The sequence below is a fragment of the Phascolarctos cinereus genome, unplaced genomic scaffold (genome assembly GCF_003287225.1).
Source record: "Phascolarctos cinereus isolate Bilbo 61053 unplaced genomic scaffold, phaCin_HiC Scaffold_2;HRSCAF=192, whole genome shotgun sequence".
Lineage (NCBI taxonomy): Eukaryota > Metazoa > Chordata > Mammalia > Diprotodontia > Phascolarctidae > Phascolarctos > Phascolarctos cinereus.
Window position 1 is genome coordinate 262,672,139 of NW_027555625.1, and position 25,515 is coordinate 262,697,653.

At 38.4% G+C, this 25,515-nt stretch overlaps 1 protein-coding gene across 2 annotated transcripts in view; it reads left to right on the top strand.

The window, feature by feature from the left end:
• CCDC180 (coiled-coil domain containing 180) overlaps nucleotides 1-25,515 on the top strand; it is a 132,199-nt gene that overhangs the window by 15,615 nt on the left and 91,069 nt on the right. For both annotated transcript variants that reach the window (XM_020981993.2, XM_020981992.2), the window contains exons 5-13: nucleotides 188-297; nucleotides 926-1,054; nucleotides 1,211-1,321; nucleotides 4,017-4,112; nucleotides 7,644-7,807; nucleotides 8,492-8,611; nucleotides 10,221-10,300; nucleotides 17,995-18,083; nucleotides 19,673-19,795. In XM_020981993.2, coding sequence (XP_020837652.1) covers nucleotides 188-297; nucleotides 926-1,054; nucleotides 1,211-1,321; nucleotides 4,017-4,112; nucleotides 7,644-7,807; nucleotides 8,492-8,611; nucleotides 10,221-10,300; nucleotides 17,995-18,083; nucleotides 19,673-19,795 — 1,022 coding nt within the window. The remainder of the gene's footprint in view (nucleotides 1-187; nucleotides 298-925; nucleotides 1,055-1,210; nucleotides 1,322-4,016; nucleotides 4,113-7,643; nucleotides 7,808-8,491; nucleotides 8,612-10,220; nucleotides 10,301-17,994; nucleotides 18,084-19,672; nucleotides 19,796-25,515) is intronic.

Here is a 25,515-nt window from a genome sequence, read left to right on the forward strand (position 1 = left end):
TTGCTAAATTAATTGTTTCAATGCAGATCAATACTGATTATTGCCATCTGATCTTCACGTATAGAATAAAACAGTCTCCCTTTTCTAATTCTGAAGTTGAGGCAGTAAGCATTTTTGCTGGACCTTGTTTACATTCTGCCACTGACACATCTCTCTATTAATCTATCTTCTCTGCTTTCTTTTATAGTTCCCGAGAAGATTGATAGTGACATCATTCAGCGGCTAGATAACCGAAAAAGACGCGTTTGTGAGGTCAATTTGAGAAACTTACAGAAAGAAATATCACAGATTGGGATGGTGAGATTTCATACCTCTCCTCCCACCTCCCAATTTATCTTACCTGCTGATACCAGATTAATCAGCTTAAAACATTACTTTGTACAAATTGCCCCAAACTTTGATGGTTCCCCACTTTCAAAAGATTAAAGTCCAACCTCCTCAGCCTGGCATTTAGGACATTCCTGCATCCATCTACAGCATTACTCACACTTTTCCTTTGAGGAATACATTCCTCTCCTTCTCAGCTATGGCAGCCCTGCCTTTTTACTATTTTGCCTTCAAGGTCCAGTCCAATTTCTAGCCTCTTCCTGGGAGGATTTCCTGCCTAGTCCTCTATAATCTCTTTCTCTGAATTTTTAAAGTATATGTTGTGTGTACACTCATTGAGCACTTAGCACACTGTATCTTGTATTGCTATTTATGTTACCATAAGACACTTATTAGCTTTCTGACTCTGGGCAAGTCATTTAACCTCTCTGTGCCTCAATTTCCTTAATCTGTGAGGTGAGGGAAGTTTGGGATTCGATGGCCTCTAGGGTCTAATCTGTGATGCTATGATCCTGTGAATATGGATGGACCAGCTAAAGAATGGAGGTCAAGTTATGTGTGGTATTTGATAGCTAATAGCATCCTTTGCTTATTTAAGGAGATGGAATGTCTTATCAAGGAGCCTGGAGAGGAGCTTTTGACAAAACTGTCAGAGAACGATGAAAGTGTTGACATTCTCTTCAAAGAAATTGAAGATAATATAGAATTAGAAACTTTCAAAATTCAGGTAAGAGGATAGGCCTCAGCCTGCTGTGGCTACCTTGCCCTCCCCATTGACTTTCCTCTTGCTTGCTGCTCCCCCTAGGGTCCTACCACACATGTTATATTTATGTCTTTTTACTTGGCATGTTTCTGTTGATCTGCCGTAAACTACACTTTGCAGCATTTGTGTGAACTATGGGATAAATTAAGCAAGCAATTCATAAATAGAAGAAAATGGATTAAAGACTTTGATAAGAGCCTGAAAAAACTTGAAGCCTGCAGAGCTGAGAAAGTGAGTTAAAGTTTACATGGTTTCTTTCTATGTCAGGTCTTACTGTTGTTGTGGTGATTTTATTCAGAAGCAACATGGCATAATTGATAATAGGGTGCTAGACTTAGAGATAAGAAGACCTGAGTTCAAATCCTGAATCAGATGCTTGCTAACTGTCTGACCCTGGACAAATCACTTAATGTCTCTCTTCATCTGTAAAATGAGAATAATTATATCTTTAGTACTTATCTAGCAAGATGTTTATGGTTTTTTATTATTATTTTATTTTTAATTAAATTTTATTTTAGACTCAAACACCAGAACATAAATACAGAATAGAGAAAAGAAAATGAAAAAAACATATCATAAACTTAAATGTTGGAACTTAATTACAAAGTAAGAAAAGAAAAAAAAAGCATGTCATGTGCATAGCAGAACACAGGAGAGGATTCAAAATATGTAACAATAAGTTTTCATTTCAAGAAAGCCTCTATGATAAATACTACACCTTGTGTTGAGAGCCGTCCATCTTTTCTTTGCTTCCTTATAAGTTTTCTTTTGTTTCCTGCCGTGTGCACTTTTTTAACTTTGTTCTTTTTTCCCCTCCTTCCTCCCCCCAGAAGGCTACAATTGAATGTGGCTATATTTTTCTATAGCTATAGATAAACACACACACATATACATGTATATATATATATATATACGTATATATACATATATATGTATATATATATATATACGTATATATACATATATATGTATATATATGTATATATACGTATATATGTATATATATACATATATATACGTATATATATATATATATATATATATATATATACATATATATACATACTTACATAGACATATACTTTCCTAAACAAATTCTACTCCTGATCTTTGTTTTTATGTTTGTGTGTATCTCTTGTTTCCTACCCCTCCTGACTCTTCTACTTTATTTCTGCTGGTTACTTTGCCCTTCTATTACTTAGCCTACCCCCCTCCAAGGATCACTCCCCTATCCTCCCGTTCCCATAAATCTAAACACCCTTCTATAGACCTCTATAAGTTTCCCTCATCCTTTCCTCTAGAGATCCTTCCCTTGTCCTTCCCCTCTCCCTATCCCTTCACTGTTTTATTTCTTCTAAATTTAGAAGACTTTTATACTCTTCTAATATATATATATATATATATATATATATATATATATATAGTTCCCTTTTAAACCCATTTAAACCCATTCCCGATGAAAGTAGTTATCAGCCCTCATCCCTCTTCTAATTCCCCTGTATCAATTCTTCCTCTTGAACCTCATTTGTATAATGTAATTACTCTTTTTAGCTGTTTCTAAATGGTTTTACTTTTTAAAGTCATATCATATTCAGGTCCACCCCAATCTTTCTTATGAGCTACCCAATTATTAATAAGAATCTTAGACCTACATTTTGAATTTTACATATTTAAAAAATAAATGGTCTGTCCTTAATGAATCCCTTGTAATCCATCGTTGGTATGTATCTTATGTTTCTCTTGGCTCTTGTATGTTAAATTCTCTATTAAGTTCGGGGTTTGTTTGTTTTTTTTTAAACAAAACCTTAAAAGTCTGACAGTTGATTAAATGTCATTTTTTTTTCATCCAGGATTATGCTTAATGTTACTGAGTTTGATATTTTTGGCCTGAGCCCCAGTTCTTTTGCTCTTTGATATATAATGTTCCAAGACCTGCAGTCTTTGAAAGTCTCCGCTGCTAGGTCTTGTGTGATTCTAATTGTGGCACCATCATATTTAAATTATTTTTTTTCTTGTTGCTTTTAACATTTTATCCTTGAGCTGCTGGGGGTTTCAGAATTTGACTATAATATTCCTTTGAGTTTTCCTCATTGGATCTCTTTTAAGTGGTGATCAATGGCTTTTTTTTCTATTTCTACTTTTCCCCCTTGTTCTAATGCTTCAGGACAATTTTCTTTAATTATTTCTTGTATTATTGTGTCAAGATTCTTTCTTTGATCATAACTTTCAGTCAATCCAATTATTTTCATGTTCTGTCTTCTTAATCGATTCTCTAGATCTGTTGTTTTTCTTATTAGATGTTTTACTTTCTCTTTTTTTTGTTATTCATATTTTGTTTAATTATTTCTTGATCTCTTATAATTTTGCTGGTTTCACCCTGCCCAATTCTAATTTTCAAGGTGTCATTTTCTTCCTTAAGATTCTGGGGAATCTTTTCTAATTGGTTGACTTTCCTTTCATAGTCTTCTTGTTTTTCTTGGATTATTCTTATTTTTATTTTAGTTTAGTTTAGTTTTTCTTCCATCTCTCTCATTTTGATTTTTAAAGTCTTTTTTAAGTTCTATGAATTCTTTTCGGGCAGGTGACCATTTGACATTACTCTTTGGAACAGAAGGAGGTTTCTTTGCTTCAATATCCTCTTCTGAAGATGAACCCTGGTTTTCTGTATTCCCATAATAGTTTTCTATGGTTGGATTCTTTCTCTTTCACCTTTGCATTTTTGGTAGTAATAGTTTAATTTTTATAATCACTTGTAGCCCTGGGATATGGGGGATGGTGCCAGGTTGTTGGGCTTGTTTTTTTTTTAATGAGATAGTGCTTTGTGAAATGTTAAAGCAGTATATAAATGACAATTGTAATTTTTAAATTAATATTCCATGATAAAGAAATTAAGAGTGTATTCGTGATGTTGCTTTTTAACCTCCAGTTAGGGGAAGTACTGAAGAAATACATGGAAATTTTAAAAAATAATGCTTACCTCCTTTACCCTGATGTTGAAAGGCTGATTCATAAAGAAGCCATGGTAAGTTAATCTTCATAGGAGGTAGTAACTTTCAGGGAGAACTTCTAAGTCAAAAGATATAGTAGTTCCTCACTGCACATCTCTGTTACTACTAGAGAAATAAGCTGTTCTATATTAGTGAATTTTCCAGAAGACTAATAATAATAATAATAATAATGATAATATTTATATAGTGCTTACTATGTGCCAGGCACTGTGCTAAGCACTTTACAATTATTATCTCACTAGATCCTCACAACAACCCTGGGCGGTAGGTGCTATTATTATCCTCATTTTACAGATGAGAAAACTGAGGCAAATGGGTTAAGGAACTTTCCCAGGGTCACACCATTAGTAAGTAAGTAAGTGTCTGAGGCTGAGTCTGAACTTGGGTCTTCCTGACTCCGGTCCCAGTGCTCTAGCTACAGCACCACCACCTAACTCACTCCCATTCTAGATATCAACCCATTGTTTTAACTATGTGAGATGGACATTCTCCTCAATTACATACGCAACGTGCGTGCACACGCACACACACTATATGCCTGTCTTCTTAGAGTATTTTTGTTGTTATTGTTGTTAATGTTCAGGCCTATGTTTTCATTGGTATAGGGAAGTCCTGGTAAGGAAATTCCCTCTACCAGTGCAGATCAGCTCAACTTAGAGTCTTAGAGAGTTGTCTGGGAGCTCTGAATGGGAAAGTGACTTCTCAACCTCTTCCTGACCCTGAGACTGGCTCTCTAGCCACTACAACATACTGTGTCTTAGGTTCTCTTGGAGTTTGCTCAACATAATTTCATCCTTTCACACTTGACATCATTACAAACACCAATTCTGCGCTGTAGGGGACTACTGAGATTCATAGAGTTATTCATCCCTATGCTCAATGGGCCTGTATGGCTGTGATTTGTTTTTTTAGTTCTTGTGTTTGCTTTTTATAGTTTGTCTATCTCCCTCCACACTATATTAGCTTTTACTCCTGCTGCTGCTAATATAGAAGTTCTTGGCAGGGTTGGAGGGAGGAGTATGTCATTTTTTATATTTGTATCCCCAGCATTTGCCAAAGTGCCTCCTTGTACGTAGATGGTACTTAATATGCATTTGTTCAGTTGAATTACATTGAGTTAGCTATGCCTGCTTCTAGCACCTTGCCCCTTTTACACTTTTATAATTTGTTGCTTCTAAATCTGCTGTGGACTAGGAAGTCTATCACTAAGTTTGTTATAATTTTGTGTAAAATAAAAGCAAATAGGTTTCAAATGAGGGCCTGAAGAGCTTTACTTATGAGTGAAATGTATGTCCTTGTACCTTGGCTTTTTAGAGGACAATCTTGCTACTTTTTTGGTCTTAGCTGCATTCTAGCTAAGTCACATTCTTCAGAGAAGTGAAAAGTTACTATAATATACACATATCTGTAAGTATATACATATATGTAAATATATATACATATATAGAAATATATGTATAAATATGCATATATTCACAATATACATACACATACACATCACATATATATGGGGTATGGTTGTTTTTGCCTGTGTAGGTTATGTATGTCTACATGGGTCTGTCTACAAGTGGCTCCCAGGGAAGCAAAAATAAACATCACTAGTGTCTTCTGCCCACGACCTTCTCCCAGGGAAACTTTGATTACTGCCAGGAGGGGAAATGTCCAGAAGCTGGCCACTCTGTTCTCCTCAGTACCCAGGAGGGTGCTGGGCCAGAATTCTATTCATCTGCTCCCTTAAATATTATTAATCTAGGGCATGTAATTTTTAGGTTCAAGATAAACTCCTCATTGCTGTTCATTAATAGGAAAGGAGTACTGCAAGCTGTATATCCAAAGCTTGACCCCTTCCCCCCTAGATGTCAGTTCTATAATGAACACAACATAGGAGACAGCAAAGAAATCCATTTGTCCAAGTTGGTAGCGAATCAGTAATTAGATAGTATACACATGAGAATGTATGCCAGACAATATACAGAGTAAATGAGCTCTCCCATCAGAAGCAAAATAACTCAGCTCAATCAAGACTGTCTCAGATTTCACCCAATGGGCTTATTCCTTGAACTCTCTAATACAGCAAGTTAGGAATAAGGACACTATAGAGACTGCAAGTTCCTCTCATGTTGACTTCTTCCCAGAGTCTATCTCTCCCTTCAGCAACCTGAAGAGAGATTGAATTAGCTTATCTTCTCTCTCGATGCTGGAAGCCAGAAAAGGCCAGGATCTCTCTCCTCTCCCATTCTCACCAACTCCGCCCTTCATGCAGACTCAGATTTCTACCAATGAGGAGAAAGTCCCACAAATGCAATTTGTTCTTTAAGGCAGGGTTACATACATACATACGTATATATGTGTCCATGGATATATATGTATATATCCTTTTATAATATGCATACACATAAATATATATTCATGGATATGTGTGTGTATGTAGATAGAAGTTTCTGTTTTTCTTTGTTCGATATCAGTTCTATTAATCATGATCATTCCTTTTACTGTTATCTTTGGTTAATACCAAAAACTATAAGCATCTTTGAGACAAAAACTTGTTAATTTAATTTATTTTACATAGGGGGAAAAGTTTTAAAAAAATAAACAAGAAGAGTTTGCTTAATTTCTTGCTTTTCCTTCCTTTCTTCCTTCTTGCAACATGATGTAGTGAAAAGCACTCTGGACATGGAGTCTGGGGAGACCTGGGTTCAAATCCCACCTCTGATACTAATTATGTGGTTGTAGTAACAATCATTTAATTTCTATGAATCTCAACTTGTTTATCTATAAAATGGGGATAATAATAGCTATAGTACTTACCTCACAGTGTTGTTGCGAGGGTGAAATGACGTAATGTATGTGACACATGTTGCAAGTCTTAAAGCCTTCTATAAAAGTAAGCCTGCCTTCCTTCCTTCTTTTTTTTCCTTCCTTCCTCTCTCCCTTCCTTCCTTCCTTTTTCCTCCCTCCCTTCCTCTCTTTTTTCCTTCCTTTCTTTCTCCCTTTTTTCCTTCCCTCCCTCTTTCCCTCCTTTCTTCTTTCCTCCCTCTCTCCTTCCTCCCCTACTGTGTGCAAGACCTAGTACTAAGTTCCATGAAGACTACAGAGAAAAACAAGACACCTCTGCCTTCACAAAATTTTCTGAATTAAATAATTAACTTTGACAATAAATACAAGTCAACATAAAGTGTTGCAGAACAGCAAGAGACCCAGAGTACTATAAGAGGTGACATGGTGCAGTGGAAAGAACACTGGATTTGGACTCAGGATGACCTAGGTTCAATCCCAGCTCTGTCACTTACTTCCTGTGTGACCTTAGGCAAGTCACATATCCTCTCTTGGCCTCAGAAAAACGAAGGGGTTGGAATATATGACCTCAGTTTCTTTATCTGTAAAATGAGAGGGTTGGAGTAGAAGTGCAGTGAGGTACTAAGGTCCCTTCCAATTTGAAATCAATGGTACCATAGATGTGGCACCATATGGTACCAACTCTGGGAGCTCAGAGAGGGAGAGCTTTGTACAAACCAAGATCACTGTTTCCCATCTAACCTTTTCAGATCATAAACCAAGCCCTGCTGGGAAATCAAAGAGCCATTGCTAAACTGTTCATTAATCTGATGGAGTCTAACCTAAAGCAGGAAATCAGTAGCCACCACAAGTGGCAAGATCTGATGAAATTCTGGAAGAACATGAAGAAAGAATCAATGATTCAGAATTTCAGGTCTGAAACCTTATTAATAGCAAATTCTGGAGCCTGGAATAGCACTTGCACAATGATTCAAGCTCTCTATGCTTTTGGTTGTGAGGAGAGGCTTTAGTTTGGAAAAAGGAATAAATACCTTATGGTAGGATTTCTGAAGCATAATAAAAACTGCCCTTTTGGATGGGGATGGAGTGGGGTAAGGGGAGATGTACATAACATTCTTTTTAAAAAATTCAATTTTATTTTATTTTCAGTTCCAAATTCCCTCTCTTCCACTTCCCTTTACCTCTTCCACTGAGAAAGCAAGAAAAACAAAGCTTGGCGTATAGTAAAGCAAAACAAATCTTCACATTAGCCATGTCAAAAAAGGAGAAAACTTCATTCTGAGTCCATCACCTGGATAGCATGTATATTACATTCTTTGTTCATTTGCATATGTAGTTATTTTAAATGTAAAAATGATCATATTGAAGATAGTCTGCTTATTAAAATACAAGGGAAACTAAAGCCCTTAGAGATTTATTTTATGCTCAAATTAGAAATTCCTTATGGTTAGAGCCTCTTTCTTGCTAATCTGGGAATTAGGTAATAGGTGAGAAAGTGATGGTTGATCTTTTTTTTTATGATTGTATTTAAAACCTGCTTTGTTTCCTTTACTTTGATTCCCCCTCATTCCTCTCCAAATATTTTTGTGTCCTTTAGGGAATTCATGGAAAGTGAGAAGATCCAGCACCCTCCATCTGTAAAGATAGAAATGGATGCCATGATAAAGGAGCTGGAAAGATTAAACCAGAAGCGGATCAGAATTCTCAACTCATTTAGGTATGGAGAGTGGTGAGCAAAATTTTCTCTTATGAGTGTAGTTAAACAATCTGAACCACTCACTAATGAGTGAAGAGAAACAACTTGTTCTGAGGTGGAGAAGAACAAGGAAACGATGAGAGGATGAATATAAAGAATTCTACAGGATGTTTTTAACTTCAAGACTTTTTCTTTGTATTTACAAGCTAGTTCTCAAGGAAGTAGCATTCAATGGGACCCAGGAGATTGGAAGTGGTGAGTGTTCCTCATCCCCCTCTTTCAAATCAGGCTGATGCCCTGATGCAAATGCACTGACTATTTTTGTCAATGATGATACAGGGGAGGAGGAGGAGGAGGAGGAAGAGGAGGAGGAGAAAAAAGAAGAAGAAGGAGAAAGAAGGGGAGGGGGAGGGGGAGAAAGAAGAAGGAGAAGGAGAAGAAGAAGGAGGAGGAGAAGGAGGAGGGAAGAAGAAAAGAAAAAGGAAGAGGAGGAGGAAAGAAGAAGAAGAAAAAGGAAGAGAAAGAGGAAGAAGGAACAAAGAAGAAGAGGAGGAGGAAGAATGAAGAAGAGAAAAAAGACGAAGAAGAGGAAGAGAAGGAGAAGGCAGAAGAGGAGGAGATCATCACCATTCTGCTCCAAAAGACAAAAGTGTTTACCAGGGCTAATCACAATGATGTGTAGGTTCAGTGAAATATGCAGTTTTAGATTGCTGTAATTCAGATTTTATCATTTCGGATTTCTGAAATTCTGTAACTTGGTACAGGAAGTATTGGGGGTGGGGTGTGTTTGGGCTACTTTCTGGCCCCTTGAAGCCACACTATATAGGGTAAAGAAGGAAGGAAACATTTATTAAGCACCTACTATGTGCCAGGCACCAAGCTAAATACTTTACAAATATTATCTCATTTGATCTTCAAAACAATCCTGGCAAGTAGGTGCTATTATTAGCCCTACTTTACAGTTGAGGAAATGGAGATAAACAGAGTTGAAATGGCTACTAAGCCTCTGAGGCTGGTTTTGAACTCAGATCTTCCTGACTCCAGGCCCATCACCCTATTCCTGGTCAGTAGTTCTGTCTACTAGACTACAAGAGTGCCTCCTTAAAAAAACAACGAAAACTTGTGGCATAATAGACTGATACAGCCAGTGCATTTGTACCGGAGGGCCTGCCTGATTGGGAGATAGGGAGAGAAAAACCCACCACTTCCAACTCCCTGGGCCTCACACATATGACTTCCTGGGGAACTAAGGGAATGCAGAAGCACTTGGGAATCTTGGACGGAATCCAAGACTGCTGGGCCACCACTAGTTCAACTTCTTCCAAAAGGCGTAGTGCCGGGGTGGGGGGCCACATACGGTCTTCTAGGTCATTGGGTGCAGCCTTTTGACTGAGTCCAAGTTTTGCAGAACAAATCCTTTTATTAAGGGGATTTGTTCTGTGAAGTTTGGATTCAGTCAAAGGGCTGCACTTGTGGACCTAGAGGGCCACATGTGGCCTTGAGGCTGCAGGTTCCCCACCCCTGGAGTTCAATCCATTTTATTCAGATCCTACTTGATTCCAATAAGCGTGGGTATAAATTATATTGTGAAAGTATATGACCCTTTGAAGCTTGGTTCTCCTTTTCCCAGTGATATTCTGCCTCCAGCCTACACAAGAGATAGCTTGGATCAATGGTATGCTTCTCTTCAGTCTTCGAATAAAGCCGTAGGTAAGTGACAATATTGGGGAGCTAAGACTTTGGGATTTTTTCTTGACGATTCTATTCAAGAAGAGCAGAGAGACACAATGATTTAGTGGAAAGGGTCTTAGCCTCAGAGGTGGGAAGCCCCTTAGTATTTGTGTGACCTTGTAAAATGAGGGGCAGATCTCTAAAGTTCCTCCTAAGTTTCAGTCTAGGAGCCTACAAGCCCCTGCTCTGTGACTTATTAGCAAATTATTTAAAATCTTTGGGCTTCTCTTTCTTCATCTGTAAAATGAAGAGACTGTTGACTTGGCCATGTCAAGCTTTCTGAGCCTTAATTTCCTTATTCATTCAATGGAAATGATAGAATTACTTGCCCTGCCTGCTTCACAAGGGTATTGTGAGGTCAGATGTGATCTCTCTGTGTGTGTGTATGTATATGTGTGTGTCTTGCCTATGAAAGCACTTTGTAAACTATAAAGTCACATAAAATATAAGGTATTATTAATAAATGCCAACTACCCTAGAGAAGGAAAAGCTGTAGTAGCAGACTAGGAGCTGCCATGATCCAGGCCCACCACAGTAACCTCTCTCTACAACGTTTTTAGAGACTGGGAACTTTACTATTCGTCTTCCAATCACCGCTATTCCCAATGCTTCACTTGTTTTTCTCTCTGTTCCTGTATTAATCAATAGCCAGCCCTTGAGATCAAGCTGTCTCCAGCCCCTATTTCATCCTCATCCTCCTCAGTCTGACCCCACTTACCCATGTCCCACTCCAAACCTGACTACTCTTTTTTTCTTTTTTTAAAAATTTTAGACAAATGCTAAAACTTAAATACATGATAAGAAAAGAAAAAGAAACATTATAAACAAATATAAAATAAGAAAACCAAAAAAAAGTCATGTGCACAGCAGAACATAGGAGAGGATTCAAGTTATATAGCAATAACTTTTCATTTCAAGAAAGCCTATATATTAAATATTGTTCATTATGCTGAAAGCTGTCCATCTTTTCTTTGCTTCCTCGTAGGTTTTCTTTTATTCTCTGCTGTACACTTTTTACTTTGTTCTTTTTTCCCCCTCCCTACCCCCTACCCATCACCCCAAGGCTACAGTTGAGCATTGGATATATTTATATATAGGTATATATATATATATATATATATATATATAGGTATATATATATATATATATACACATAATACATACATACATACATATATATACATACATATACTTTCCCTAAGAGAATCTACTCCTAATCTTTGTTTTTATGTTTGTGCATATCTCTTTATTTTTCCTATCTCTCCTAACTCCTCTACTTTACTTATACCTGCTACCTTACCCTCCTATTACTTAACCTTACCCCCACTCCAGCAATCCCTCCCTTATCTTTCCATTCCCCTAAATCTAAATTCCCTTCTAAATCTCCCTTTTAACCTATTCCCACACCCTCCCCTCTAAAGATCCCTCCTTTATCCTCTCCCCCCTCCGTATTCCCTTAGAATTTTATTTCTTTCTAAATTTAGAGGACTTTTAAACTCTTCTAAATGTATATGTATTTTCCCCTCCTAAACCCATTCCCGGTAAGAGTAGGTTTTCAGAACTAACAGCCCCCCTCTCCCATCTAATTCCTCTGCATTGGTTCTTCCTTTTGCACCTCATTTGGAAAAGATACTTTTTTGTGTGTGTGTGAGGCAGTTGGGGTTAAGTGACTTGCCCAGAGTCACACAGCTAGTGAGTGTTTTGTATCTGAGGTCGGATTTGAACTCAGGTCCTCCTTACTCCAGGGCCAGTGCTCTAGCCACTGCACCACCTAGCAGCCCCCAAGATAGTTACTCTTTTAGCTGTGCTTGTATGGTTTTACTTTTTGAAGTAATGTCATACTTGGGTCTACCCCAATCTTCCTTATAAATTACCTAATTACTAGTAACAATCTTAGACATAGGTTTTACATTTTTCATACATAAAAGGTAAACATTTTATCCTTATTTAGTACCTTGTAAGTGGTCATTGGTATGTACCTTATATTTTTGTATGTCAAATCTTCTGTGGAGTTCAGGATTTTTTTAAACAAAGATCTGAGAGTCTGACAATTGATCAAAAATCCATTTTTTTTCATTCAGAATTATGCTTAGCTTTGCTAGGTATGATATTTTTGGCCAGAAACCCAGTTCTTTTGCTCTTTGATATACAGTGTTCTAAGACCTACGATCTTTTAGTGTTGCCACTGCTAGGACTTGTGTGATTTTAGTTGTGGTACTACCATATGTAAATTTTTTTTTTCTTGTTGCTCAGAATATTTTGTCCTTAATCTGGGGGTTTTGAAATTTGACTATAATATTCCTGTGAGTTTTCCTCTTAAGATCTCTTTCAGGTGCTGATTGGTGGATTTTTCTATTTCTACTTTCCCCTCTTGTTCTAATGCTTCAGGACAATTTTCTTTAATTATTTCTTGTATTATTGTATCAAGATTCTTTTTTTGCTCAGAACTTTCAGGTAGTTCAGTTATTTTTATGTTTTCTCTTTTTGATCTGTTCTGTAGATCCATTGTTTTTCTTATGAGATGTTTCACATTCTTTTCTTTTTTTTTTTAATTCTTTATATATATATATTTTTATTTCTTCATCCTTTATAACTTCCCTGGCTTCCTCTTGACCAATTCTTATTTTCAAGAAGTCATTTTCTTCCTTAAGATTCTGGATCTCCTTTTCTAATTGGTTGACTTTCTTTTCATAATCTTGTTTTTCTTGTATTATTCTTATTTTTCTCTTTAGTTTTTCCTCAGTCTCTCTCATTTGATTTTTAAAGGTTTTTTAAAGTTCTTCCCTGAGATCTTTTTGGGCAAATGACCATTTGACATTATTCTTTGGGGTAGAAGAGGGTTTCTTTGCTTCAGTATTCTCCTTTGAAGACAAACCCTGATCTTCTCTATTTCTATAATAGTTCTTTATGGTTAGATTCTTTCTCCTTTGCCTGTGCATTTTTAAAAATAATTTAGTTTTTATAATCACCTCTAGTCCTAGAGTATGGGGGGATGGTGCCTCTAATCTTCTTCAGTTCACCCTTCTGACCTACAAACCAAGACCTACAGCCTCCTGTAAGTGCCCACGGCAGAGGCGTCCCCACGCCACTGATTCTGCGCTCCCTGGCATGGGCTGGTTCCTTCTCCGTCCCACCACATCTCCACAGAACAGCTTTCCTTGTCAGCAAAGATTCCCTTGATCTTCCCCAGGTCGGATGCCCAATTCCCCTCCCTGTCCTGGGGGTGAAAGGCAGCCTCCCAAACCAGCTAACCCCAGGGCTTGCGGCCTGTTGTTGAAGCAGAACCTAGCCTGGAGGTGTTTACTCTTCACAGGGAGGAAATCTTGTCCAGCATTTTTCTTCAGATCTTCTCCAATTGTACCAGGAGGACCCCTCTTCTGCCCTTACTCTTGCTCTATGTTCACCCAGAGGCACTATTTTTATATATTTTGTGGAGGAAAATCTTGAGAGCTTGAAATTTTCTGACCTACTCTGCCATCTTCCCAGAATCCTCCCCTGCCTACCCTTTTCACTGTGCTCTTTGGAATTCCTGTTCCATAATGAACAAACTCTCCTCTGTACTGGATTTTTTTCTCTAACACTCCTATCCACTAGCCCTCACTAGCCCTGGTTCCCCTGATGATGCTACCTTCCCAGCCATCCTCTCCCAGCACTGGCTCTACCTTCTGACATACTGATCCCAAAAGGAAAATCAGAAGACTCCTTGATTACCTCTGCTACTTCCAGACCTTCCCTTTATCTCTATCCCTCAGCAGTCAAAATTTGGGTCTACTCAAATAGAAAATTTCCACCCAGTCCAAATTATGGTGGCTGCAAAATACTGACTACCTCCTCCACCCCAGATCATCTGTTTCCTTTTTCAAATAGTGCAGGAACTGGCTTCCCATCTTCCTCTCCTCCTCCACTTTTACGTGTTCACATTGATGCCCCCTCAAACTCTCTACTGTATTTCTGCAGTCTTCTTAAGTCACAGGACCTCCTGCTTCACTCCACCCACAGGATGGTCACACACTGGGTCTCGCCATGACCCACCACCCTAAGTAGAAGCAGACATTCTATCTGACCACAACCACCTGTCATTGTGCCTCTCCCTGTGGCCTAGGCTACAAATATTTCGAGAGACCGAGATCGGGAGAGGCAGATTGGAGAAGATATGAGGAAATGCACCTCCTTTCTTTATTGGATAGGTAGAGGACTAAGGGTGTAGAACATTCCATACAATTGATGTGTCTATTGGTTTTGCTTAATTGTTTTTCTATTATATGAAAAAGCTTGGGAGTGGGGGGACAGGGAGCAGTTCCTGTCTGGAGAGGACTATTGTGTAAAAACAATAGGTACCACTAAAACTTAGAAAGAGACAGAGAGATACACAGAGAGATCAGAGAAAGGTAGAACAATCAAGGAAGGTGAGGTGAGACTCAAAGTGGATCTGAATATGTAGCATTTGGCTTGGCAGATCATCCCAAGGAAAACCAATGAGATGAGCTAGAGTAGGGCATTATTGATGGTTATGGAAAGTTCACGGAAGGAGATTTGGCCAGCTGCACTGCAGGCTTCCTAGTTAAGGACAGCAAAAAATAATACTGGATAGATAAGGTGAATCCAGATCATATTAGTCTTGAAAACCAGGGAACAGAGTTTATGCTGTGGATGCAAAAGGCTTTGGAACTGGACAGAGGCATGATCAAAGTTTGGTAATAGAAACATGAAGTAGACACTGGTGTACAGGATGGTTTTTAGTAAAGAGAGACTGGAATCAGGGAAACCAGGTAGAAGAACAGTAACAGTCTTTTAGACATGAGGCTCTGAGGGCCTGGACTAAGGAGTGCCGGGAGCACCTGTGTCCCTGGCTGTGGTCTGACGTTGGCAGAGTGTGAAGAGAGAAAGAATCACGGGCCAGGTGAGAGCAGTGAAGAACAAACTCTATTTATTGATCTGAGGGCTCAGGCTTATATAGTACTGGATCAAGCAATAGTAACATTGTTATTCATGAAAAGTACAAATCTAATTAGGTGATTTCCTTACTTCCTTGTACCTTGTCTGTTACATTCTTTCTTGCATCCTGTCCCGTACCCCATCTGTTTCTTCCCTTCCTGCATCCTGTTTTCAAGAGACAGAACAGGGGGGTGGTGAGCCGACATCCTGAGTTTCACAGCTGTCAGGCTTAGTACAAGCTGCAGGTAAGACCTGGGCTGGCCTAAGCCCTCCAACTCCCCAAAGCCGGCCCTCTACAAAGGAGAGGCAGTGGGAACAGAGATCAAGGGTAAGGAAGATAGAAGAGACCAAAAAGCATTTATAGGGAATATAGAATACAAGCTCTTTGAGGACAGTGACGATTTTGTACATAGGAGGCCCTTGATAAATGTTTGTTGAATTGAATCAAATTAAGGAAAACCAATAGGATCTTGTGGTTTTTGTAGCTTCGATTTGTGGAAATGCTTGAAAGATGACTTCAGGTTTTAGAACCTGGTAGAGAAATTGAGCTAATTTGGATGAATAGTCGTTAGATTCTTCCCTACCAGCCTTTGATGAACTAAATAAAATATAATTGGCAAAGGTCTCTGTTTTGCTTTAAACTAATTCTGTAACTTGTCCAAGGTCCACTGGGATGTTACATTTGAGTTACATTTAGAAGTGTACTGGTAAGTGCTTAACAACCAGCTTTTCAGGGGGGGAAAGGTAAGTTTGATCTGCCTTATTAACATGTTCTCCATCATTTTCTTAAGTCTAGAAATAAAACAATAAATCATACCCCTGTTTGTTGCATTTGCTGAATTCAGAGGCATGAATGCTCACACTGAATATTTAAGCTGGCATCAACACACCCCTAATTATAAAAATTCCGTATTAATGATCAGCTAATTCATTCTTTTTAGTCTTCCAAGAATTATTTATTGAGCACACTCTATACAAATTAAATATGTCAATTTCAAATGTATAATATCTCTAACCCTCTGCTAAAGAAGTCCCCTGATGCCACATCACAGCATGTAAGTGACCCCAGGTTCTTTAAGGCACAACCCCAGGTTCTTTAAGAACATAGCCTCTATAAAGGTTTAGGCTTCAAGGAAAGGCCTGATTTACTTATAGGAAAACTGCATGTGGCTGTTTTCTGAAACCTAGTCATTTCTGGAGCATCTCATTCTCAAGGGGCCCATGGAGTGATGAATTATTTTGGACACAGAAACTCAGAGAAAACATCTCCTAAGGCATGGAAGGTCTATAGCCTGAGTCCATGGAGGGATTGCTTATAATGAATCAATCACTGATAACTTGAAGGACTGAATTATTCTTTTCCCCTCCACTTAATAGTATTTTATTTTTTCCAATTACATGTGAAGATAGTTTTCAACATTCACTTTTATAAGATTTTGAGTTCCAAATTTTTTTCTCTCCCTCTTCCTTCCCTTCCCCCTCCCCAAGAGGGCATGCAACCTGATATAATTTATACATGTACAATCATATTGAACATATTTCCACATCAGTCATGTTGTGAAAGAAAAATCGGAACAAAAGGGAAAAACCAAGAGAAAGAAAAAAAAAAGAGAGAGAAAGTAGTATGCATCGATCTGCATCCAGACTCCATAGTTCTTTCTTTGGATATGGATAGCATCATAAGTCTTTTGAAATTGTCTTAGATCATTGCATTGCTCAGAGGAGCTAAGTCTAACAAAGTCAATCATCGCACAATGTTGCTGTTACTGTGGACAATGTTCTCCTGGTTCTGCTCAATTCACAGACTGAATTATTCTTAAAGTAATATCTCTCACATCTTTCCCTCCTCTTTCCATCCCTGCTGCTGTCCCTCTAATCTTGACACCCCACCCCATCATCTGTTGCCTGGACAATAGTGGTGGTTTCCTAAAAAGCATCTCTGACTTTTGTCTTAGACTATTAGAATTGTAAGGAAGTTTAGAGGTCATTGAATCCACCCCCTTCATTTGACATAAGATGAAGCTGACCCCCAGAGAGATGAAGTATTATGCCCAAGTTAATCTAGCTAGTAAGTGGCAGAGCTGGATCTCAAACACAGATCTTCTAACTGTTCTAGTGCCATCTTGCCATCTTTACCAGAGTAAAATGTGGGCAGGTCTGTTCATGTTCTCACTTTCCTCCTTTTCCTTCTCTTCCCATACCCCCACATATTCCAAAATGTTCAGTTGTTCCCTTTTGCCTACCAAATACTTTCTGAACTCCTTAGCCTGGTGTTCAGCATCCTCCACAATTGGGATCCTCCCTCTATTTCCGGCCTTGTCTCCCACACACTTTCTTTGCTTCACTCAATTCAATTAGACAAGTTTTTATAAGTAGGTATTTGGCTAAATGACATTGCAGCAGGAATCTCACAAAATTAAACAGGGCTTAGTTGTAAATTATTAATGACATTGGGAATAAAACAGCCTTGGTCAAGGCATTCCCATGTAGCATGTACTTGTACTGGAGACAATGCAAACCTAATCCACTTGAAAGACAAAAGAATGGACACGTTCATTAAAGAACCCTTCTAGCTCTATAGCATACTTAGAATTGTCAGCTTACTCAGTTAGAAAGTCTTTCCGGAATGACGGTCACAGTAACTGAGAACAGCAGCAAGTGAGTTTTCTGAGTGGCGGAAATGCTTGTCCTTGTGGCTGTCAAACTGACTTGGATCTTCATCCCTTTTGTTTATGAAGATTACTGCATTGCAGAGAGCATGAAGAAGATTCGCCTGCGGAATGAAGAAAATTGGCAGGAGTGTCTGGATTTTGTGGAGCAGTGCAAGGTAGGGACTCTAGAGAGCCTTCCTCAACTTGGAGGTTCTTAGAGGGGCAGGATTCTTAGGGTGTTGTGACATTTGCCAACATTAATGCAAGTACAGAAAGATAAAATATGATCAAATTAAGATAAAACAACTCAAAAGGGTAACGCAACATACACCTGGTAAAATGAAACATTCACTGAAGGCTGACTACATTCTCAAATCTGAACCAAAAAGACCATAAATACCTTCAGAATGATTGCAGCTACTCTCTCTCTCCACGTGTATCGGAGGAGCAGACAGCCATCTCGCGAGCTTGTAGACAGCCATCTCGCGAGATTGTAATAAAGTGGCAAAGTACTGGAAACCCATCAATTGGAAAATGACTGAACAAACTGCGACACATAAATGTAATGAAATACAATGCTGTAAGAAATGACAAAAGAAGTTTTCAGAGAAGCCCAGGAAGACTTATGTGAGCTGGTACAGAGTGAAGGAAGTGAAGCAGGAAAACACTTTATACAATAATGACAACATCATAAAGATAAACAACTATGAAAGATTTAAGAACTCAGATCCATGTAATGACCAATTAGGATTTCAGAGAACCCCCCATGAAGTGTGCTTTCTACTTCCTGACAGAGAACTGATAGACTCAATTCAAAATAATGATAACATTTTCAGATAAAAAAAAAAAAGAATGATTGCAGCTAGCTGGAACCCTGGGGCAACTTGAAAAGTTAAAAAGTCTCCTTTTTTTGGTGATCTGAACAACAAAAATTTTTTTGCAAAACATAAAGGAACTATATACATATATATAGTATATATGTGTGTGTATACATACATACATACATACATACCCACATGCATACATACACACACACACAAATATGGGTGGTGTATTGAGAGATGGTATTGAAATTAGGAAGACCTGCATTGGAGTCTTTGCATTTGACCCTGAGCAATTCACTTCTCGGTGCTCCAGGTAACTCTCTAAGACTATAAATTATAAACAAAGTGTCCAGCTACATTGATAAAGGGAGTTTCCTCACCTGGGAGTTCCTAGCACCAATGAAATCACAGGTCGGAGCCTTATCTTGATCTATAAATATGCACCAATTTAGTTACATGCAGTAGTGTGCTAGTAAAAGTTTAACAACTAGCTCTCCAGGGGAAAAAAAATATGCACAGCACACTTTTACGTTTAATCTGCATTAACATTTTCCCTAGTAATTTCTGAAGTCTAGATGACCAACAAAACAATAAATCAAGCCCTGATTTGTAGCATCGGTCATTTTCCAAAGTTTAAATGCTCTCACCGACAAGTTGCTAATTGACTCTCAGGAGCCTGTTCAAACTGACACCAGCACACTTCTGAACATATGTGCAGCAGAAACCACAGAAGTGAAGCATGAAGGAGAGAAAAGAGGATAAAGTGTTTCTTATAACTTTTGTAGGCAGCTGAGACATTTCCCTTTTATCCATATGCTTTTCCTTCTAGGATTTCTTAGGAAGAGGTAGTTGATATTTTAAGTATTTCTAAAGTAAACTGTCCTGTCAAAGGTTTATCATGCTTACAATGTCATGAACTTGACCTTGGTCTTTTTCTTTAGAAACAACTACTGGACTGGAAAGTTTTCCCATTAGAAGAAATAGAATATTCCATAAGTCACTCCTTCTTCCAGCTAATAGGAAACCTCCAGAGTCAAGTGGAAAGTGAACTGGAAATGATGAGTGTAAGTCTCTGAAAGGTTCTTTTCCACATCCAAGGAGAAATCAAGTCTCACTTCTCTTTTGACAAGAATACTATATGCACCTACACAAAAATTGACCGTGTACTAGGGCATAAAAACCTCACAATCCAATGCAGAAGGGCAGAAATATTAAATGCATCCTTTTCAAATCATGATGCAATAAAAATTACATGTAATAAAGGACCATGGAAAGATAGACTAAAAATTAATTGGAAACTAAATAATCTAATCCTAAAGAATAAGTGGGTCAAACAACAAGTCACAGAAACAATAACTTCATCCAAGAGAATGACAATAATGAGACAACATATTAAAACTTATGGGATGCAGCAAAAGCAGTTCTTAGGGGAAGTTTTATATCTCTGAATGCTTACATAAATAAAATAGAGAAAGAGGAGATCAATGAGTTGGGCATGCAACTAAAAAAGCTAGAAAAAGAACAAATTAAAAATCCTCAATTAAACACCAAATTGGAAATACTGAAAACCAAAGGAGAGATTAATAAGATTGAAATTAAGAAAACTATTGAACTAATAAGTAAAACTAAGAGCTGGTTTTATAAAAAAAAAACAATAAAATAGATAAACCTTTGGTTAATTAGATTTTTAAAAGAGAAAGAAGAAAACCAAATTACCAGTATCAAAAATGAAAAGAGTAAATTCACAACCAGTGAAGAGGAAATTAAAACAATAATTAGGAGATATTTTACCCAACTATGTGCCAATAAATTTGACAATCTTAGTGAAATGGATAAATATTGACAAAAATATAAATTGCCCAGATTAACACAAAAGGAAATAAAATACTTAAGTAACCCCATTTCAGAAAAAGAAATTGAACAAGCCATCAATGAACTCCCTAGGAAAAAATCTCCAGGGCCAGATGAATTTACAAGTGAATTCTATTAAACTTTTAAAGAACAATTAATTCCTATACTATATAGACTATTTGGGAAAATAGGTGAAGAAGGAGTTCTACCAAATTCTTTTTATGATAAAAGTATGGTACTGTTAACCTAAACCGGGAAGAGCCAAAACAGAGAAAGAAAATTATAGACCAATTTCCCTAATAAATATAGATGCAAAAAATTTAAATAAAATATTAGCAAAGAGATTACAGCAACTTATCACAAGAATAATATACTATCACCAGGTAGGATTTATACCAGGAATGCAGAGCTGGTTCAATATTAGAAAAACTATCAGCACAATTGACCATATCAACAACAAAACTAACGGACACCATATGATTATCTTAACAGATGCAGAAAAAACTTTGGACAAAATACAACACGCATTCCCATTAAAAACACTGAAGAACATAGGAATAAATGGAGTCTTCCTTAAAATGATAAGTAGCATCTACCTAAAACCATTAGCAAGCATCGTATGTAATGGGGATAACCTAGAAGCATTTCCAATAAGATCAAGGGTGAAACAAGGATGTCCATTATCATCACTGTTACTCAATATGGTACTTAGAAATATTAGCTTTAGCAATAAGAGAAGAAAAAGAAATTGAAGGAATTAGAATAGGTGAAGAAGAAACAAAGCTATCACTCTTTGCAGATGATATGATGATATACTTAGAGAATCCTAAAGAATCAAGTAAAAAACTACTTGAAATAATAAACAACTTTAGCAAAGTTGCAGGGTATAAAATAAACCCACATAAATTATCAGCATTTCTACATATTACTAACAAAGCCCAATAGCAAGAGGTAGAGAAATTCCATTTAAAGTTACTATAGACATAAAATGTTTGGGAGTCTAACTGCCAAAACAAACCCAGGAACTATATGAACACAATTACAAAATGTGCTTTTCACACAAATAAAGTCAGATCTAAATAATTGGAAAAACATCAGTTGCTCATGGGTAGGCTGAGCTAATATAATAAAAACGACAATTCAAGAACACTACATGACATGCCAGCTACTAAGGAGGTAGAGCTCATGACTGTCCTTTAAAATAAGTAGCATGAGCTAGCTTTCCAAGTGATCATTCTGGCCTGGAATTTCCTTCCTTCCCTTCAACCCCAGGCCATTTTACTGAGTGAGCCCTAAATAAGGTAACATTTATCAAGTGCTTTGCAAACCTTAAAGTACCATAGAAGTGCACATTTAGGGTTAGGATTATTGTTATTGTTATTCTATTAATTGGATTGGACGTAATTTCTGACTTTTGGAGAATTTGAGTCAGCTGGTTGCACAGCTTGCTGTTACTGAAACTTGATTTCCTTAACAGCCTAAAGTTGACTTTCCTTTTGTTTGCTGTTATTCAGTTAAAATGAATTACCTAAGTCTTCAGTGCTGCCTCTTTACTTATGAAATCACATTTAAATTCCTTAGCCTGACATTGAAGGTCCTCCATAATCTGTCCACAGTCTTCCTATGTCACACAGTCATATGTGTCAGAGGTAGGATTTGAACCCAACTACTAGTGGCTTCAAGGCCAGTAGGCTCTGCCCGTTATAACACATTGCTTTCCATGTGCTCATGTAAGAATATACAAAATTGGATTATAATATCATAGATTTAGAGCTGGAAGTGACCTCAGAGACCATCTAGTCCAATCCTTTATTTATAGATGAGGAAACTGAGGGCCACAGAGATTAAGTGACTTGCCTGAGGTCCACAGGCAGTAAGTGGCATAGTGGTCATTTCAGTCTGTCAACAAACATTGATTAAGGGCTTACTATGTGCCAGGCACTGTGTTACACTGTACTGGGGATATAAAAAGAGGCAAAAGACAGTCCCTGCCCTCAAAGAGCTCATAATCTAATGGGACTGTCAATCTAATCCTTTGATTAGCATTTTTTCCACTCCTAGCCTCAATAAATACAAGGTATTTTAGGGGTGTGAGGGAGTGGCTAGCATCTGGAAGGGCACAAGGAACCTCATGTAATTGGTTATATCTTAAGCACCTACTATGTGCAGGCTACCGTGCTGAGTGAGATTCAGTGTTAATATAAGACGTGGTCCCTGTCCTCTACAGAATCATATAGAAATGAGATATAAACACAGATAACTGTAAGCACCATTTGTTATGTGACAAGTATGACAGAAAAGTACAAAGTAGGGCTATGTGAGTTTCAAAGTGGAAGGTCATTACTGATGGGGAATAAGGGATGGCTTCATGGAAGACATAGGTAACGTGAGCTGCCTTTGGAAGATAATCACCTATGATGAGAAAAAACTGAGAGATAGCATTTACCAATACATGAGTTACGAAACTCAAAATAAATCTCTAGACAGCTCATTCACCTGCATACTCTTCACACACCTGTGTTGTAAGTTCTATGGGAAAAGCTTATCTCTCCTATTATTCCCTGAACTTGATCTGCAATAACTGGGTAGAAAGCCACTTGGTTCATGCTCTCTCTCTAAGGGGTGAATAATAAAGAATGTTCCTGGCCCCTTAGAATCTACATGTTAGACAGAAGCTTAGAGGAAGCTCAGTGCCACCTTCCACTCCATGCAGGGAATTCTCTGGAGTTTTCCTGATGTGTGGTGACCCAGCCACGGCAGGGCTTTCCAGTGATAGGAGTTCACTACCTCCCTCACTCGGCAGCTTGTTACTTTGTTGAACAACCAATTGCAAGAAAGTCAAATAGTTGGAATCACCCAACGTGTTGTCTCTACATTTTATTTACCTGGCCTAGAGGGTGGAGGAAAAGGCAGTTTAAAAATAGCAATTGGGGGCAGCTAGGTGGCGCAGTGGATAGAGCTCCGGCTTTGGAATCAGGATGACCTGAGTTCAAATGTGACCCCAGGCACTTGACACTTAGCTGTGTGACCTTGGGCAAGTCACTTAACCCCGATTGCCTAGCAAAAGCAAAAAACAAAACAAAACAAAATAGCATTGGATGTTTCTGTAGGGTTAGCTTCAATATTATTGAATGTATCCTATGTGCAAGGAACTGTGTAATTAACACAGCACAATTAAAATAATTGAAAAGCCCCCCCCCACATTCTACCCTAAAGGAAAATAAGGACTAGCTTACTTTATGTACTGCCCAGAATGTGATAGTGAAAACACAGTATAGAAATGCAGAATGAAAACCACCAAACCCAAAAGAAGTAGTGTTACTGAATGACTCCTATAGTAAGACCTAAAGCCAAAATGAGACGTTTTTGCACCTGAGCAAGAACCACAACTACTGAGCAAGGCAATGAATGTGAAAGCTGCCATTAGTGATGGTGGGTGAGTGAGACACAGACACTGAGAGGCTATGATGTGGTTCTCTTCTCCTGCCTCCTCTTCCTCCTCCTCCTATTTCAGTTCTGACCTCCAGCTCTGACCCCTAAGATCCTGGATACTCATTAGTGAGCATTTGCCTTCTCTGGCCCAGATCTAGGTCTACCATACCACTTCCCAACTCTTTCTATGCCATGCTTATGCCCTCCCTCCTTTCCCAAATATATCTCTGAGAATAGTAATCAACTCAATATTACCATCCCTAGAAATGGACACGCCATTCAATCTTCTTATATAACTCCAATCACCACGCCCTCTAATATCCCTAGCCAAACCATTCCATCCTGGCCACCATCACTCCCCTGATGGGCCTGGAGTCAAGGAAAAGTGGAGTTCAAAGCCAGCTTCAGCTGCTTAGTAACTCTGTGACCCAGGAAAAGTCATTTCAACTGTTCGTCTCAGTCTCCTCTTCTGTAAAATGGAAAAATAGCACCTACGTCCCTGGATTATTTTGAGGATCAAATGAGATAATAATTGTAACAACTTAAATGCTTTGCACAATGCTTGGCAGACAGTAAGTACTGTATACATGTTAGCTATTATCATTATTTATATACTCAGCGCTTAGCACAGTGCCTGGCACATAGTAAATGACTAATAAATGCTTTTTTCATCATTCATTTTGTGGTCTCCCACCTCCTAATTCCCTAAGACTTCCTATTTTAGCTAATCACTCTTAATGTTCTTTTTTTTTTTTTTTGGTGAGGCAATTGCCTAGGGTCACACAGCTAGTGTCAAGTGTCTGGGGCCAGATTTGAACTCAGGTCATCCTGATTCCAAGGCCGGAGCTCTATCCACTCATTCTTGATATTCTTGATAACCAAGTGCCTAGGTTATTTCTTTCTCACAATTGGTACTGAGCAATCATCTTAGTGGGGTTTAGAGTGATACCTTCTTTGTGACCCAGTTGTGGGGAGGGAAGGAGGAAGATGGGGTGCTTCTCTGCAGTCCCTGTGGTTCTTGAGCTCTTTGGTACTTGTGTTGTGACCCTTTACCTGAGGTGGCATACTATGAGGTGGGCCCTGAAGGAACATTACGATTTGTGAGAAGCAATAAGGCTTCTGGGCCAGGGCTAAGACCAGGCCCCTCTCTCCACCCCGGGCCAGAACACAACTTGGATCCCCATCTATGGCCTACACTGGCCCTCCTTTTCAGAGGAGCCCTGGGAGCCAGAGCTGGCTATCAAACCACCCCCCTAGCAGCTGAGGGAAGCTGCTAGTGTAGTCCCACCTCCACGCTCACTCTCTTGACTCTGCTCTATCACCGGTCCACCACCAGGCCCCAGCCCAGCCTTCTTCTTTAAAAGGTACAAACCAGTGGCTAGTAAGTTCCCTTAAGTTGGGATAAATTTCCTGCCTTTCAGTAAATCTGGGCCTTGGTACTTTACCTTGGTTACAGTTATGGAAACATTACTTCCTAGAACTGAAATGGGGGTCTTATAAG